Below are 18,372 nucleotides of genomic sequence, written 5' to 3' on the forward strand. Positions count from 1 at the left end.
TTCCTACAAAGTTCTATTGAATTTGATGTTGGCTGCAAAAGAGATATATTATCTTTTAAGTTCCGAATGAAAATTAATCTGAATAAAAATCTGAACAAGAATCAATTATCTAAATAGCATTTGATCACGAATAAAATACAATTTGTTGTACTAAAGTTCTGGCTATGAACTGAAGTAATCTCATAAGTGCACTCTGAAATGTTGAAGCATTTCATGTTATCTAAGCTTTATACAAAAGAAAGCAATTTTACAAGCAAGGTGCACATCTTAAAGACTGAGTAATTTCTTGTACTCAAAATAATTACACCAAGGCTCTGAGTAGTTTTGAACTCGAGTAAATTATAAACATGGTATACATTTTTACTACTGTGTTAAACATCATAATAATATACATTTACACTGCAAAAGAAAGTTTTGGTATGTGGTCATTAATTTGGTTCTAATGACTATACTGGGAGTATATGCGATCCTACAATATTCAGTGATCGTTGTCGCGGTTAAAATCGAGTCTAAAGTGATGAAATTGAAAATAATAAACTCTTTATGTTGTATAGCTTCCTCTCAAGGTCAAGATATTAATTTAGCTATAAAACAATGTTTCTTGACTAAAATCAACCGATTGGCTGTTCCCGTTTGACTACAAAAAAAATTAGTGGCGAAAATACATGCACAAGGGCTTCTAAATATATCAAAATTGTAAAGAATCACTTTGTCTTACCTTTAAACCTCACGAATCTTTTATCAAACAGAAACAACTTGGTCTAGAAATATCCTCAGTTTATGCCAGCAAACTCTAAAATGTAACATCACTATGAATGATCGAGTTATATCTAAATAAAAAAAACATGTATACAATCACACAGAACATTTCTCGACAAAATTACTGGATCATTTAATACAATATACATATACAAGATGCTTACCTCAGGTCAGTGACCAGAAACAAGAGTACACCATCAACATGATGAGCAACGAATATGGTGTGGAGCCCAGCGTTGACGTTGCAGGCACCTCGACTTAAAGTTGCAAAGTGACGTGACACGCCCTACACACCAAAAATACTACCAGTACACAACACGTGCCCCGCCCAAGACCGCATCGCATCCTACATTCGGACCAAATTAGTGCGCCTATCCAAATAAAATGTTTGAGGCTCATTACAAAAGACGAGCATCTGTTAACCATGCCCATATTTTTGTGAACTAAAATCCCATCAGTCCTAACATGACCCTTTCCCGGGTTGATGAAGACCTATAATAATACTATCATGAAGGAATTCCCGACAATCCTACAGGCCTGGTTTTTTAAATATACGAGTTAATGCGCTTTTGGCTCCAGCCGAATACTATCTTACTGACATAAAGGCCCTTATCTCTTTACCACTCCTAAGAGAATTATAGCTCTACAGCCTATCAAAACATTCCTACATGTCAACAAAAAAAGATGTTGCCAAAAGAAATATGAATAAAAAGAAATACAAAGTTTGCAGAAGGTACCAGAAGTTAGTGCAACCCAGTATGGTAGTATTCTTTCATTAAACATAAAAAGGATAGGTATATATAAACACAAATAATTATATTGCTGGTGAAAAGATTGTAAATAATGACAGCTACATGTACATCTCAACATTACTACGATTTATGAAAGAAAGGAACAAACGGAAGGCCTCTTTACACGTGGCCAACTGCACAAGTGATTGAGGATTCAGTATCACCGGCCTTTGTGGATAGGTGAACCTTCTATACAGGTCACAAGATAATGATACATTTGTCAATTGTCATGATATATTTCTTCTGCTGAGAGCAATAAATAAAATTACGCCCTCCCAGCTCTCAGCAGACACAATGACCAGTTTATACATGCATGGAAAGTAATATGGAAAACAGGATTTCAGTCTATCTGACCGACGAGGCCCTCAAGTACCAATAATAATTTTTAAAAAGCAAACATATAGAAAGTTTAAACACATATCAAAGAATAACAAGTTAGATATAAACAAAGCAACTGTTTAAATGCACAAAGGCAATGGCTCATATACTTGAGCATACACTTTACACTGTGTTAACGTCCTTGTGGATCCATACAGACAACATCTAAAAAATATCGATTCGATTCATTTTAATGGCAGTTATCAATATACAAACATTAATATCAAATTTACAAACAGATACATCTATGAAATGATCTCAGGGTATATATTGTAAGTTTGCCTCTCTTACCATGTTCATAGGTTATTGTTACATACATCCAAAAATTCACTCATCGTAACAACCTGCACGACAACTTCGCTCCACCAACACCAGGCTCTCGCACATTTCACGAACACAGCGTTCCTGGGGACACCAATCATTTTCTGTTTCAGGGCCATACCTTTAGAACACGCTCCTTCCTAGCCGTTGGCAGGAAAGCTCCCTCACCAACTTCAAATCACAACTGAAAACCTTTTTTTTTCAACGCTTAACTCTGTTTGGGTTACTGTAATGTACTTCTTTTTTAATTTATGCCAAGACTGTACTGTAGTAACAACATCATTTTCTCATATCCTGCGCCAGGAGTGTCAAGTTGACAGATATGGCGAGTTATAAATGGCCATTATTATAATTAAGTGGTATGCTCAAAATTCTTACAAGGATTTGGGTTTCCAGTACAAAAATCTTATAGATAATATGAGAGCACACAAATGACATTTAGTGTTCTTCATATAGGTATTGACGTATATTGGCAGTGTGGAATGGTGGAGGGGGGGGGTGTAGGCAGCACACACATCACAGCTGAATGAGGGGTCATGCCATTAGGGTTTCCTTCGTTTGGTTGGAAGACTCTCATGCACAGAGGGTGCTGCCTGTCTCTTCATTCCTCTGGCACTAGACTGCCCTGTTGAGTTGGAAGATGCGATGGACATTGGAATCGGAGAATGATCTGTGCTTGAAGCTTCATCCGAAGCTTCATCTATGATCGAGGAAGAAGGGGTAGAGACACAGATATTATAACAATAAGCACAAAGTTTTTAAACCAAGGATAAGCCACGTAAACTGATCAACACAATCACTTGGCAAAGCGAGGTATATTCCCTGATCAGCAAAATGCTCACTGAATGTTTTAGTTACATGTTCTAAATTGATCATAAATTGACAAAATTGGGTTTTAAATACTTTGAGATGGTGCGGTCATGCTGGGAAAAAGATCTGGGAACTTGATTCCTGAAGTTTCACCTGTGTGACCACAAACCTTCCTCAAAACATGCACGGCTAACACACTTCCAATAAAATTTCCCATTAAATGGTGAGAAATTCGGTTCCAGTAAATTACGTCAATGTGATAAAAAATGACGACTGACTGTTGCCACTTCCAAAGTTAAGTGTAAACTAAATACTTAGTGCGCTCAGTTCATGAATTTCCAAGCATGTGCAGTAGTAATGTATCGCCTCCATCAGTTTCAATGTGATTATTCAAAAAGTGCCAATTTGGATCTATTGAAAAATTTAATCTATAAAAATTGTTGGTCACTTATGAAATAATGATATTAACAATATTGGATATTTTTATAGCACACATATCCACCACACATGGTGCTCAAGGCGTTCTAATAATACCCCGGCTCTGCTAGATTACCGTTTTGGGTGCTCACAGCATTCTAGGAAAAATTTCCTACCGGTACCCATCTAACAACTGGGTGGAGAGTGCCAAATGTTAATTAACATACTGCCAAAGGACGCCAGTGCTACTGCGGAACGCGAATCGCGGACCATGTGATCCACAGTTCGATGACGAATCCGCTACACCACGACACTTCTACCTCGCATGCTTAGAAATTCCAGAAGACCTGCACTAGCTACGAGCTGGTCTAATGAATTTAACTCTGAAAGGCATATACGGACTTACTGAGTTTCTGGTTGATAAGGGCAAGCTGTTCTTCATCCTCCTGGCAAGCACGTTGCTTGGCAACTATATCCCCTGATCTTAGGGCTGCCTCCTGGTCCTTGTACTTTACCTCAGCCTGCTCACGACTCATTATGGCATTCATGATCTTCTCGAGGATTGCTGTATTATAATTAAGAGCAAAATTGTAAAAATTTGCTTATGATTCAAAATTCCCCAAAGATACTTAATGAGGTTGGTACTGTATCTGAATCTGATTGAAATTGTGAATTTATTTGTAATAAAAACTTCAAGAGCTATGAATAATAGGTCACATAACACATACTAGAGTTGCGTTATCAGTCCCGTAAAAAAGGTAAAAGAAAACATACATGCAGATAAACAATATTTTGGGAATGGTTTAACGCTATAACTAGTATCAGTCTTATCCCCTTTTCTAACTGTTTAGGAAAAGGATTTTGCAAGTAAGCATGTCTCGGCCCGTCCTATTAAAGAGTTGCAAATCCTCCAATTAATCACAAAGTTGAAATGGCCTGTCTAATCTACAGTGTTGCAATTGATTTCGAACCCAAATTTAGTTTGCAAAATTTTTTGGATAAATCCCGTCTCTCAAAGGCAGTGGCCTAATGCCTAGGTCACATTTGCCACGGCGACCGTGCGGTCTAAACTATCTACGGCTAATAGCAATTATAGGGCCATGGCAGTATTCCCACGGTCACATACGGTAGCGTTCACATATGTTAGGGTAGCCCCATGGTGTATTTTGAATTTGTGGAGACAGAAAACCTGCGGCTGCCGTACGGCCTTTAAAGTGATGACGCACAGTCGCCTTAAGACTGCCCTATGGCGCCCGTGGAATTCCTGCGGCCACCGCAATTGTCTGTATTCTGCAAAAGTCAATTTCAATTTAAAAAACCCAAAGGCAGCCGCATTGCAAACGCAAAGCAACCGTACGCCCGACGTATGGTCGCCGTGTAACCGCTTTTCGACATGGCTATGGCGTTTCTAATTGCTTCGGCGAACCTTGAAATAAAAAAAAGTTATAACTCCGCGTTATAATCCCAAGGGGACCTGTACGGCCTGTAAAGTTAGGGATACGCCCTAGGTTGACCCTGAGGCCGCCGCAAGTATCTTTTGATTTCGGGGGCGATTCGTCTACGGAGCCCGTACCCTGCCCGTATCCCCTTTTCCGTGCGTCCTCACGGATTCAAGGGCTCCGCGGCCTCTATGATTTTGCTTCGCAGTTATACACATTTGAAAATCGTGAGCCCGTAGCCTGTACGAGCGGAAGCCTCGTTCTGATCGTGCAGCAAACGCATGATTTTCAGTGAACATGGGGCAAAAATACGCTCAAAACGGCATGGCGGCTGCACAGTAACCGCACCTTCTTCGCGCAACCTCTGCCCGGAAGCTGCACGGGCTCAGTACAATTTCCATGCGGAGGTTGCGGAGACTGGACGGCTACTGCACTGAGATTGCACTGAGATTGCACGATTTCCGTACACTCTCCAAGCAGCCTCTGTACGGATTTGCCCCCTGCCCGCGAGGGCAAATACAAGAAATAACACGATGCTCGTAGATAATGTAAACACTAACATCGTAGCCCATAGCCTCCTATGATGCTCCAAAGTCGCACGAAAAATCGTAGACTAATTTATCTTCCGAAACAAAATCGTAGAGGTCGCGGAGCCCGTGAACCCGTACGGATATCTCATAGACCCAATGTAGTCCAGGCATTAACTGTAACCTCTTTCTCTATGAGGACTCACCCATCTGCTCCTTCAGTGATTCTAACTGTTTGGGAGGAGGTTCCCCAAAGACACGACCCATTTTCAGAAGGTCCGATGGACATTGGTTCTCACGTCCTCCAAACTTTCCGTTGCCACGGATACGTTTGCCATCGCGGGTGAGGAGCGTGGGGCAGGGAATGTGCTTCACAATCTGCAAAAGGGAGAAGACAGAGGACACTTAATAATAATAATAATAATAATAATTTTTTAAAGTCCACTCCAAATTTTATTAAGTTAAACCGAAAATGGAAATTCTTTTTGCTCAATTGATCGTGAGCCCGGCAGCCACTGAGCAGCGCCAGTTCGACGTTTCTCTATCCCTTATTGTTGAACGCCAAACAAGGTAGCAGCATCTCCCGTCTTTTAACGTCTTTTGGTATGACGCGGCCGGGGTTCGAACCCACGACCTCCCGGTTGTGAGGCGGACGCTCTACTGACTGAGCCAACATACCGGTATGAAACATAGGTTTTCATATTTTTTCCATTTCAAATGAACATTTATTTAGTTACAATCTTTCTTGTTTTGCTTGCATGTTTGATGGAGCTATGATTTACAGAAAATGTAATTACCATAATACTCTTAGCATTTCAAGCAAAGTGAGTACCTTTTTTCAGCACTGGAATAAAGTGACATTGGACATTTTTACTAACAGTGATATCTTCAGAAATAACAGAGGCATTTACTGTTTTTTTTTTCTTGCAAAGCGATGAGATTCCTTTACCTAAAAATGCCACCCTAAACACGATAACAAATATAATGAAAATCAAACCATCTCTATATAAACTTACTGACTGTCTGTATGCGGTTGCGTCATTCAGAGTATCTAAGAGTACGGTATCTTGTAGCAAGAGACTGAAGGCTGTACAAACAAAATAGGGAATATCATATAAATTATGTTGTTGAAAACAATGATTAAACAATTGTCATGGTATATAAAGTAGACCCAGTTACTCTAAACTCACTCCATTTTAAAGCTTCAGAGAATTTGACTTCCATGACACATGCTTGGGTGACAATTACTCTGCAGGCAATTTCTAAAATTTGTCAAATTCCCAACTTTAACCAAGAATCACTAAACCTCTCAATCATTCTAAGCACAGGTTAACGTCACTAAGTACAACCAGCATCCATCCATCTTTAGGACTGGGTAGGTGGAGGGGGAGAAAAACGCAATAGTCAAAGTAGTATACTATGTTGTATGCACAATTAATGTTTTCATTATTGCGATTCCCCTGCTATAAAAACTATTATTATTTATATATCTCTCTTTTGAAATCTAGCCATCTGATTGGTCGAAATTGGAGTCGTGATTGTAGCTATTCCCGTAGAGAAACGAACAATGCCAGTAACGGTCAATAGTTCATGAGTGAGATTCCCTAAAGATTCCGGGTACCGGGAAATTAGTAAAATTGTCATGATTTAATTTGTGCGAGCATACAGTGCTTTTTGTCTGCGAATCCTAAATGATTGTTACATTCAGTCATCTTTCCAGCCAAGATTAAAAGACAGTGTCTCAGATTTTCCGTGATGCTCTAACCAATCTTTACTCAAGAAAAGGATAATGTAAAAAATCTTAGTAGATTTTTGTGTCAATTCGGTATATAAAAGACCCAGGCGCGCCTCGGGGTCATGGCAGGATGTACAAGTCCCCTTGAGCCTATAAAACAGCCAGGCCTCTCAAAGCAGTCGATATATCTATATTATTTTTTTGAAGAGAGGTTTTTGTCTCGCCTGCGTAGCAAAAAAGCGAGACATAGGCGCCGCTTTTCCGGTGACGGCGACGGCGGCGGCGGCGTCAACATCAAAATATTAACCTAAGGTTAAGTTTTTGAATTTTTGATATAATTTTGAAAGTATAAATTCTTAGTCAATGAAACTTAAACTATAGGGTTATCAAGTATCCCTAATCATGTGAGTTGAATGTCAGGTCACAAAATCAAGGTCAAAGGTCATTTCAGGTCAACAGACTTAGACTATGTTGTGGCATCATTATCGAAAACTTAACCTAAGTTTAAGTTTTTGAATTTTTGATATACTTTGAAATGTATAAGTCCTTAGTCATTGAAACTTGGACTATAGGGTTATCAAGTATCCCCAACCATGTGAGTTGAATTTCAGGTCACAAAGTCAAGGTCAAAGGTCATTTCAGGTCAACAAACTTAGAATTTTTTGTGGGATCAACATCAAGATTTTGAATTTTTAGCATATTTTCAAAAGTGTTTGTTCAACTTCCATGAAACTTGTATCCAATGGTTATCAAGTATCACAAGTCATATGGCACAAATTCCAGGTCACAAGGTCAAAGGTTATTTTAGGTCAGTAGACTTAAATTATGTTTTCACAACTTAATATAAGAATAAATAATTAATTTTTCTTATTTGTTCATGATTCTTAATCAATATTCACTTCAAAATGCTGATTATATTCAGAGGATTTCATTTTGGGGGGCCTGCTAATGGGCCATCCTGCCTATTAATAATGTTCCAACTTCAATTTTTCATCATATCGAATTGCGTAATGCAGGCGAGACCGCCGAGTGCGTTTCCCTTGTTTTTACTAAGATAAATCTCATGTGATCTCTACTCACCTATCTTACAATGCTCTTCATGACCTGTAAACCTTAAAAGGTGCCTTGCATATACAGGGTTTCCTGATGGGGTTTGACCCTGCTTGATGGGAACTCCCATGTGTGGTAGAGGCCTGTCGAAAAAAAAAATTCAAAAGGATGTCTTTTGGATTTCAAAGCTTGTTCACATGAAACTGAAAACCAACGCAAAAAACGGCCATATTTTTGTAACGTGTATATGAACGATAACTACGCGCAACAAAGGTAATATGCGAATCCACTTAGCCGTGTGATAAGATAAATAAAAGTGACGAATATTAAACTTTACATCATCATAACAAAAACTGCAGAGGATTTGGCGCATGAGCTCGGGAAGGGATGTTCAAAATTGAATTACAACCTTGGCATATTAGGCAAGCTGCAATACTAAAGCACCTAAAACAAAACACCTTTCCAATGGATTTCTTCCCATCAAGAAACTTAATTGTAACACTTCAGTAAAGTGATAGATTTACATTAAGTCTTATTGCTAAAGTTGGGATATTATTGTATTGTTATTATTAAACCTCGCTCAGATATGAGACAGTTACGGTGGTTTTTTTAAAAATGATGTTATTAAGGGTTATACTCTTTATTTTCCTGTACATGATAAAACAGAACTAGGTGAATAACGTATAGGACATTGTCGTGTGTTGTTACTCTTGACTTCCATGTATAAAAAAAGTGTTGTTTTGCATTGGTCTGACATTACTGACAAATTGTAAGAAAAGTTCTTCATTTCCGCAATATTGGAGAAACTGAAAGATGAGAATTGAAGGCTGGTTTGCACACTCACTTGTCCCACTCAGTCAGGCCTTTCTTGTAGATTGACTCAATGGGTAGAACCTGTTGACACTCTCTTGTGTTTGCAAAGACTTCCTTAGCTTTAGCGACTGTGGTGGTGAGGACGCAGTCCATATCTGGGGCCATATGCCACGATAACACATAGGCAACATTCTCATCTTCTACCTCAACTAGGTGTGCTACCTGTGGAGCATGAGGAATTCAGATAACAGATTTTAAAAAAAATGTGGGACTATATACTGATAATTAGAAACATGTATCATCTAACTTTATTTTGATCAAAATTTCTTCTCGCTACCAAGACATGAATAATGATTTTTCATACAATTTCATCCTTCAAAAAATGCAAGTTATCACTTTTCGATTTTACTACCGTATATATAGTTATTGAACATTGATAATACAAGTATACAATATAAATAAAAACACGTACAGGACAAAAATCAGAAACTTGACATTGGTGACAACTGCTTACCTTTCCAAGTATTTCACCATCCTGTGTTTCATATCGCGGCATCCCGCATTTCCTTCTTGGTTGCTCTTCAATTTTCTTTTTAGTAGAAGTCATTAACTCTTCTGCTCCGTTTCTCTACCAAGGGAAACAGAAGCAAATTGTAAACATAAATTGCTTATTCCTCTAAAGGTTTGTTCAAGCGATTTTTTTAAGCTAGAATCACAAACATGTATTTTATTGAATTTATGAAACTTTATTGATGTACTTCAATATTCTGTTTATAAACATATAAATCAATTTACAATGCAATGTAACATATCAGTATCATGTTTGTAAACGTAATATAAATCAGTTTACCATGTAACGTAACAAGTCAGTATTCTGTTTGTCAACATATATATCATATAAATCAACTTACAATGTATTGTATATAGCAAAACAGAAGGAAAATTTATAAAGCAAAAATAATCTTTTTTGTTGTAATAACATGACATATGATGCATACAGTAAATAATATAATGTACCATAATACATCCAAAGATTTAGATATATAAAACCTTATATTGCAATATTCTAAATCACAAATCAAAACGCCGCTACAAAACATGGTTACTGCGGGAGATCGTTCATGCGATTTTCCATCAACGCTGATTCTCACTTCAAGCCCAGCTTCTGGACATCACACTACGCAGTTTGACCCATGAATTTCTAAATTTGTTAACGGTCAACTGTCGGCCAAACCGGAAGGAGCCCACGACAATGACGTCATAAAATTATGATTGAAATTGCCGTTACGGTCAAGCGATTTTTAGCAACCGTGATTCTGCAGAATCACGTTACAAAACGCATCTTTTTCAGCGTTTCATGTTTGCGTTTTGAAACACGCTACTTTTACGACCGACGAAAAACCGCTCAAAATTGCTTGAACAAAATCGTGCTTTAAAGGTATTACAAAGTTTGGGGAAATTTAGAAAATTGTTTGGAGATGATTCTTTACAATTTTGTAATATTTTGATGCCCCTGTGGATGTATTATAAGCATTAGAAATTTTAGCCTCTAAAGCCCTTCCGCTTTGGAGAAAAATTGATTATAAAAATTGACCGGTGCTCCCGGTAAATTTTGATGAATTTCAAATAGCGCTTACGGCCATACAATGGTAGCTGCGACCATGAAAATCTCAGAATTTTTTAGTTGTGATATATAATTTTTAAACGGGAATAGCCAATCGATCGATTTTAGTCAAGAAACGTTGTTTTATAGCTAAATTGAGATATTGACCTTGAGAAGGAGCTATATACAACATAAACAGTTTATTATTTACAATGTCATCACTTTAGACTCGATTTAAACCGCGACAACGATCATTGAATATTGTAGGATCGCATCTGATTGATTGATTGATTGAGAGAGCAAATAGCTCTCATTTATTTCTTCCTATATGTACAATTAAAAATCAAACAAGTTTACAGTATGTCATGCATAATTTCATGTTTACATCAAAATAACAGAGTAATACATACATAAGAGCTAGTAATACAAATAAATGAAAGAAAAGGGTGTCCCGAAAAAAGCCTCAAGGGCTTGTAAGGAGGGGATCACCAGAGAAAAAAAAAAAAAAAAAACTAGATTGAATTTTGACTGCGCGCAGTCGAAAATGATGCCTCCGCCATAGAGCAATTTAAACAAGTTTGGAGTTTAAATCTCCAGTGGTTCTTGAGATATCATGATAACAATCTCAATGTATGGAATTTCATAAGTTGACCTCTGTGACCCTTGACCTTTGACCTACGTGCTCCAAAATCTAATCAGATTGTCTTCCTATGGTGATACACACTATCATTAAGTTTGAAGTTTAAATCTCCAGTGGTTCTTGAGATATTATGATATGGTGATACATACTATCATTAAGTTTGAAGTGAAAACTCTCCAGTGGTTCTTGAGATATCGCGATAACGATCTCAATGTATGGAATTTCATAAGTTGACCTCTGTGACCCTTGACCTTTGACCTACGTGCTCCAAAATCTAATCAGATTGTCTTCCTATGGTGATACACACTATCATTAAGTTTGAAGTTTAAATCTCCAGTGGTTCTTGAGATATTATGATAACAATCTCAATGTATGGAATTTCATAAGTTGACCTCTGTGACCCTTGACCTTTGACCTACGTGCTCCAAAATCTAATCAGATCGTCTTCCTATGGTGATACATACTATCCTTAAGTTTGAAGTTTTTACATCTCCAGTGGTTCTTGAGATATCATGATAACAATCTCAATGTATGGAATTTCATAAGTTGACCTCTATGACCCTTGACCTTTGACCTACGTGCTCCAAAATGTAATCAGATTGTTTTCCTATAGTGATACACACTATCACTAAGTTTGAAGTTTAAATCTCCAGTGGTTCTTGAGATATCATGATAACAATCTCAATGTATGGAATTTCATAAGTTGACCTCTGTGACCCTTGACCTTTGACATACGTGCTCCAAAATCTAATCAGATCGTCTTCCTATGGTGATACATACTATCCTTAAGTTTGAAGTTTAAATCTCAAATGGTTCTTGAGATATCGCGCTAACAAACTCAATACAAGGAATTTCATAAGTTGACCTCTGTGACCTGTGACCTTTGACCTACGTACTCCAAAATCTAATCAGATCGTCTTCCTATGGTGATAAATACTATTCCCGAGTCTTAAGATTAAATCTTAAATGGCTCTTGAGATATTGTGATAACGGTCAAACGGGACGGACGTACGGACGGACTTACGGACGGACAACCCGAAAACATGATGCCTCCGGCACCACCTTCGGTGGCGGAGGCATAAAAATAGTTGTTTACAAATGAATTATGAATAATGAGGGGTGTGACCGTTGCGACGCCACACTCCAGCACTCTACAAAGCTGAGTAGCAAGGTAAATTGACATTGGTTAATTTGATCATTTAGAGAGAAGGAATCTTTTCATTCGTTTTTTTAAGAGTGCATTGAATTGTGTGTGTTGAATGTCAGAAGACAAGGAATTCCAGATAATGGGGGCCAAGGTAACGAACTGATTTTGAAAGTATATTAGTTTCTGTTTTCCAGAGATGGAATTTGGCTGACTGTCGAGTAGAGTAAGCATGGACATTTTCTTTTAAACAAAACATTTGAATAAGATAAGGAGGGAGGCGTTTCGTAAAAAACTTGTGTCATACACATTTAATGTTGAAAAACGGCGGAATAAAGGTAAAGAAGGGGCTAGATAATGAGCATTGGCACAAATTCGAAGTGCTCTATTTTGAAGACGATGTATTCGTGATAATTTAGATGAATTTAATGAAGCCCATACCACATTGCAATACATAAAATGAGGTAAAATAAAAGTATTATACATGGTAAATAGCAGTTTAGGTGTTAATATACATTTCCCATTATTCATTATCCCAGTAATTTTTGATATCTTACTATAAGTTACATTAATGTGAGAGTCCCATGTTAAAAATTCATCTAACTGTACGCCTAAGTATGTAAAAGTAGAACATTGTTTCAACTTTGACCCGTTTAGTGACAGTTTTACGTCAGAGTAGTCAGGTCTGTTATTTTGTTTATTCCTGAAAATTACAAATTTAGTTTTCAAAATATTTAATGACAATTTATTACAAACAAGCCAATTATACACATGGTCCAGGTTTATATTAATCTTACGGACTAATGAATTAAAATTTACATCAGAGGCTATCAGTGACGTATCATCTGCAAATAAGACAAATTTAAAGAAATCTGAACAGTTTACTATGTCATTAATATATATTAAAAATAAAAGTGGGCCGAGTATACTCCCCTGAGGAACACTGGATGAAATCATTTTAGAATTTGATGATTGACCATCATATACAGTAAACTGTTTCCTATTTCTTAAATAACTACAAAACCAAGAATGTGGTAAGCCTCTTATTCCATAAAATGATAACTTAGATAACAGTATTGGGTGTGAGAAAGTATCGAACGCCTTCGATAGATCCATGAAAATAGTGATTGCATGTTTGTTTGTATTAATGCATTTAAGAATATGGTCATAAAGTTCAATCAATGCAAATTCAGTTGAACAGTTCTTCCTAAAACCATATTGGTTAGGACTAAACAAATTATTAATGATAAAAGAATTATACAATCTATTATATACGAGTCTTTCGAGAACTTTAGAAAACAATGGCAAAACAGATATTGGTCTGTAATTATTACAGTCAAATTTACCACCCTTCTTATAAATAGGAATAGCTTTTGCTTTTTTCATCTAATCAGGAAAGACGCCGGTTTGTATAGATATATTACATATGTAAGTCTAGGGTTTAATAATGAAATATACACTAGGTTTAAGAATATCGGGAGATATGTTATCGTATCCAGGGCTCTTTCCGGAACTAATATTCTTTATAACATCAACAACTTCATGTTCGGTAATAGGGTTAAAAAACAAAGATTTTTCAGACATTTAAGGCATATAGTCAGAGAATTTTGCACTTGAATTTGGTAAAGATCGTGTAAGGTTATCTTCTACACTCACAAAAGAAATCATTAAATATATTTGCCACATCAAACGGATCTTCTACCTTGATATCTTGGTGAATAATTCCATTGGCTTTTGATGTTTTGTTTCTACCTAGAATTTCGTTTAAAAATTGCCACGTTTTCTTTAAATTTCCTTTGAATTTGTCAAATTTTTCATGAAAATATTTTCTTTTAGCAGAACGTAGAAGCGTATTTAACTTATTACGATATTTCTTATATATTGCTCCATTCACACACGTTGGCTTAAAACGAAATCGTTTATAAAAGATTTTTGTTTTTCTTAATAGATTTTAAAAGAGCCCGTGTTATCCAAGGCTTTTTTTTATATTGTTGTTAATTAAAGATCTTTCTTTTAGAGGCATGTGTTTATCACAATAGAACTTTAAACTAAACGTCTTTGAAAACCGTGTTTCTCCGGTGAAAAACTGTCGCTTGAACTCACCCTAAAAATCTGACATAAACTACTCATTTTATAAAGTTTTCTGTTGTATGACGAAAATTTGCTTTATTCAAGTGGCCATTTACATATATCTATGCTTTTAATCCCCTTCCAACTATTTTTGCGTGGAATTACATGTACCACTTCAATTATTATTTCGATTCTTCCCCCTGCACATCTTATAATTTGCTATATTTAAAAAGTGCAAATTTGAGTTTTGCTCTCCAGGGAAGCTGATTTCCAACACATGATTGTTTGGACATATTTTGATGATTAATTCGAAAGACTCTAGAAATGCTATTTCATCACCGGACCTCAAGATTAGGTTTAGCAAGCATTCCCCAGCAACTTCTGCGACACGGGCTTTCACTATTTTATCAATGGCAGCCATCTCTGCAGCAAGATACTTTTAATAGCCAATTGCAATAATTCAGTCTTACGATACAACAGTTGTGGAAAGAAAATGTTGTAAATTCTCTAATGATAGTTCCTGCCTTTAAGGTAAATTGTGTTCTCACCGTTGCTATCTGTGCATCCAAGAATATCACTCCCAGTAGTCTCAACTCTTTTCCTAACTTGAGCTCATCCTTAGCAGCATCCTCAGCAGATTCTGTCCAAAAAAGCGCACAAAATATGAATGGAACGATAAATATGCAATTCCCTACGGGTACATTAAAAAAATAACCCATATTTCATATTGGGTCTTTGAATTCTTATTGTAGATAAGTATGACTAACATGTAAACAAAATAACTCCGGTCCCACTTTTGATGCACGCATAAAAACTAAGAAATTGTTAATGGAAAATTCTATTCAAGTTTTGCAAACATTGGTCCCATTATAGAATAACAGAATAACACATTTCTTAACTTTTTATTATTGAATTAATACACATATACAACGGGGGGGGTATTCATTTAGTTACATTTTTTTTGGGGGGGGTAGCTCTTTCCTGTGGTGGTTATTCAGAGGTGATAGTTTTGGGGAGGGGATGGTTGTCCTAGAATCTAGTTTGTGTGTGTGTGTGTGTGTTCGGGGAAATGGGCTCTTGTAAGCAAATGGTCTGGATGGAGCTTTTTATTCCTTGTCCTTGTTATTCCCTTTTTTTTCTCTTTCCACAGAATCACAACTTACTCCCTCCATCTCCTGAAAATATCCTAGACGTGCTCCTGTGAGCCATTACCTTTCAACATCTGTAGATGCTGTTGTTCCTTTTCAAACTGCCCTTTGTACGCCTTGATAGAAGCACTGAGTGTGTCTCTCTCCTTGAACAGCTGAGACATCCGTTGCTGCTTCTCGGAATCTGGGTACAGGAATAGAAATTGAATCTCATGGATTAATTATAATAATAACTAGACATTGAATTCGTCAAGGAGACGAATTAGGTGATCTGCCGCTTTGATTGAGACATAACACATGTAGAAACTCAATGCATGGGAGATTCAGTCTTTAAAATATGCTCACCTGACCGTAATTAATTGCCTAAAACCCCTGAGCTTGCGGGGGCTCTGCACCCTTAACCACATCGGGGGCCCTAAGGTGGGTCCCTCGATGGTCATCTGAGAATAATTAAATGCCTACAAAAACCCTGATCTTCCGGGGCTCTGCCCCTATTGGACTCCACCAAGAGCCCTAAAGCGGGCCCCTCGATGTTCACCTGAGCATAATTAAATGCCTAAAAAAAACAAGCTTTCGGGGGCTCTGCCCCCATTGGACTCCACCAAGAGCCCTGTGGCGGGCCCCCTGACCGTAATTTAATGCCTAAAAGTCCTGAGCTTGTAGGGACTCTGCTCCCTAGACCACATCGGGGGCCCTAAGGTGGGTCCCTCGATGGTCATCTGAGAATAATTAAATGCCTACAAAAACCCTGATCTTCCGGGGCTCTGCCCCTATTGGACTCCACCAAGAGCCCTGAGGCTGGCCCCTGTTTGCTCATTTGACCATTATTTAATGCCTAAAACCCCTGAGCTTCTGGGAGCTCCGCCCCTGGACTCCACGTCAAATAGTGACCTGCTTGTGTCACAAATAAGGTACGGAATATGCTCATCTGACCATAACTTAATCCTTGAAACTCCTTAGCTTGCGGGGGCTTTGCCCGTTGGACCCCACCAGGGGTCTGGATGCTCATCTGACCGTAATTTCATGCCTAAAATCGCTGAGTTTCATGGAGCTCCACCCCTCGACCCTTTGTCAATTAGTGACCTGCCAGTTTGACAAATAAGGTATCAAAATATGCTCATCTGACCGTAATTGAATGCCTAAAACCTGTGAGCTCCGGGGCTCCATCACTTGACCCAGCCGGGTCTGCCCCAATTCGCCTTGCTCGCTACGCTCTACTAAATACTTTAGCCCCTCCCCCACTTTGTAAAACATTCAGCGGGGCCTGCATGTTACATATGAAAGTGGTGGTGATGCGGGGGTTTTTCTGTCCCCCTTACGTTTTTGCCACTGATGGCATGTACAAGTAGAAACCATAATGGCAGATTTCTTCATTTGAAATCGGAATTTTGACCGCGATCTCGTCTTGTGATCAAAACTTGAATCGTAGTAAACTTGTAAAGTCTCAGCTTCAAAATAATAAAATATGGGAGTCACCAGATTAGGGATAGACGAGATATATACAAAAATAACAATGGTAAATATTACCTAATCAAAACAAATTCAATATTTTTCCTTTAAGTAGCACTTTGTTAAACGTCAAAGCATTCTAACAGCAAATGTGATACATGAAATCGCATCTTAAATTCATACCCTATCAGAAAATGAAAATAAAATTGCGGGTAACCAGCCATTCTAAAGAGTTATAGTAGATTCATTTTCATCCCAAGAGGAGTACAATTTCAAAATCATAAATCACCAATGACCGGGGTATTCATAACACTGAAAGCACTTTGGTCAGGTAATGGAGACGCGCTTTATTAAAGAAGGCAGGTGTTTTCATATTCATATTGTGCTTACCTTTATAAAACAGAAATGGCTGAATGTACGGCATCACTACAAGTCCCTTGCTCTTCAGTATGAAGTGTAATTTGTACTCACTTCCATCATGTCCTGGCGTGTTCTCTTGGATTAGAATATCCTGAAATAAAATATTAGTTTAATTATAGTTAACACAACAATGTTTTGTTTGAAGTATATTTATATGAAATGGAGAAAGCTCAACTACATGTATGTCCTGACTAAAACATTTCAAACCTAATAGGAATTATTCAGCGAACACACAGTTGCTTTGTTTGTAATTGTCATTGGTTGGCAACCTTCTAGGGGCGGAGTAGAAGGAGAGGAGGAAGAAAGACAAGGTGAGAGGGAGAGAGAAAAGGAAGAGTAGAAGGAAGGGCTAGGAGAGGGAGGGGAATGAGGAAGGGATTGGGTGGAGGAAGGGTGAGAGGAAGGAGTTGTACGAGACTCACCTGTATGGAGCCAATGCCGTTATCCAGCGGGAACTGCATCATACTCCTATTGCCCTGGAATTTAGGCAGTTCCGCTCCATCTTTTCCCTTCATATGAACTTCAATGTTACCTGTCAAACCTTTGCCAGTCACATTCCCAAATTCATCCTACAAGCACCACGAAAAAATTGAAATGCATAAGCTGGCTAACATGTTTTTGTAAGTTGGATGATCGGTAGCAATTTGCAAGAGGGCAGTCCAGATATCAAAGAAGGTGAAGATTAACTAAGGATGTCCCTTAGTTTTACTCAACTAGCTTTGAACCCCACGTTTGACGTAGGTATACCAGACTGCTAAGAAGGCATGTGTAGGTTTGTAAATAAGCAACCCGGGGACTGATCGCTTCCAGTCCTTTCCGAGGGATTTGGTAGTGAGGATTGATGTAATTTCCAAAGGG

At 37.9% G+C, this 18,372-nt stretch overlaps 1 protein-coding gene across 1 annotated transcript in view; it reads right to left on the reverse strand.

Moving 5' to 3' along the window:
• Positions 1-568: 568 nt before the first annotated feature.
• The window catches only part of LOC100890804 (structural maintenance of chromosomes flexible hinge domain-containing protein 1), an 82,163-nt gene continuing 64,359 nt past the window's right edge, over positions 569-18,372 (reverse strand). Inside the window, exons 33-43 of the mRNA XM_003727686.3 lie at positions 17,937-18,083; positions 17,485-17,605; positions 15,710-15,829; positions 15,046-15,137; positions 9,555-9,668; positions 9,072-9,262; positions 8,258-8,370; positions 6,459-6,529; positions 5,649-5,820; positions 3,883-4,041; positions 569-2,949 (exon numbers count right to left, since the gene is read on the reverse strand). Of these exons, the coding sequence (XP_003727734.2) occupies positions 2,792-2,949; positions 3,883-4,041; positions 5,649-5,820; positions 6,459-6,529; positions 8,258-8,370; positions 9,072-9,262; positions 9,555-9,668; positions 15,046-15,137; positions 15,710-15,829; positions 17,485-17,605; positions 17,937-18,083 (1,458 nt within the window). The 3' untranslated portion in view covers positions 569-2,791. The remainder of the gene's footprint in view (positions 2,950-3,882; positions 4,042-5,648; positions 5,821-6,458; positions 6,530-8,257; positions 8,371-9,071; positions 9,263-9,554; positions 9,669-15,045; positions 15,138-15,709; positions 15,830-17,484; positions 17,606-17,936; positions 18,084-18,372) is intronic.

This window comes from Strongylocentrotus purpuratus, unplaced genomic scaffold, assembly GCF_000002235.5.
Source record: "Strongylocentrotus purpuratus isolate Spur 01 unplaced genomic scaffold, Spur_5.0 spur5_scaffold_7, whole genome shotgun sequence".
NCBI classification, from domain to species: domain Eukaryota; kingdom Metazoa; phylum Echinodermata; class Echinoidea; order Camarodonta; family Strongylocentrotidae; genus Strongylocentrotus; species Strongylocentrotus purpuratus.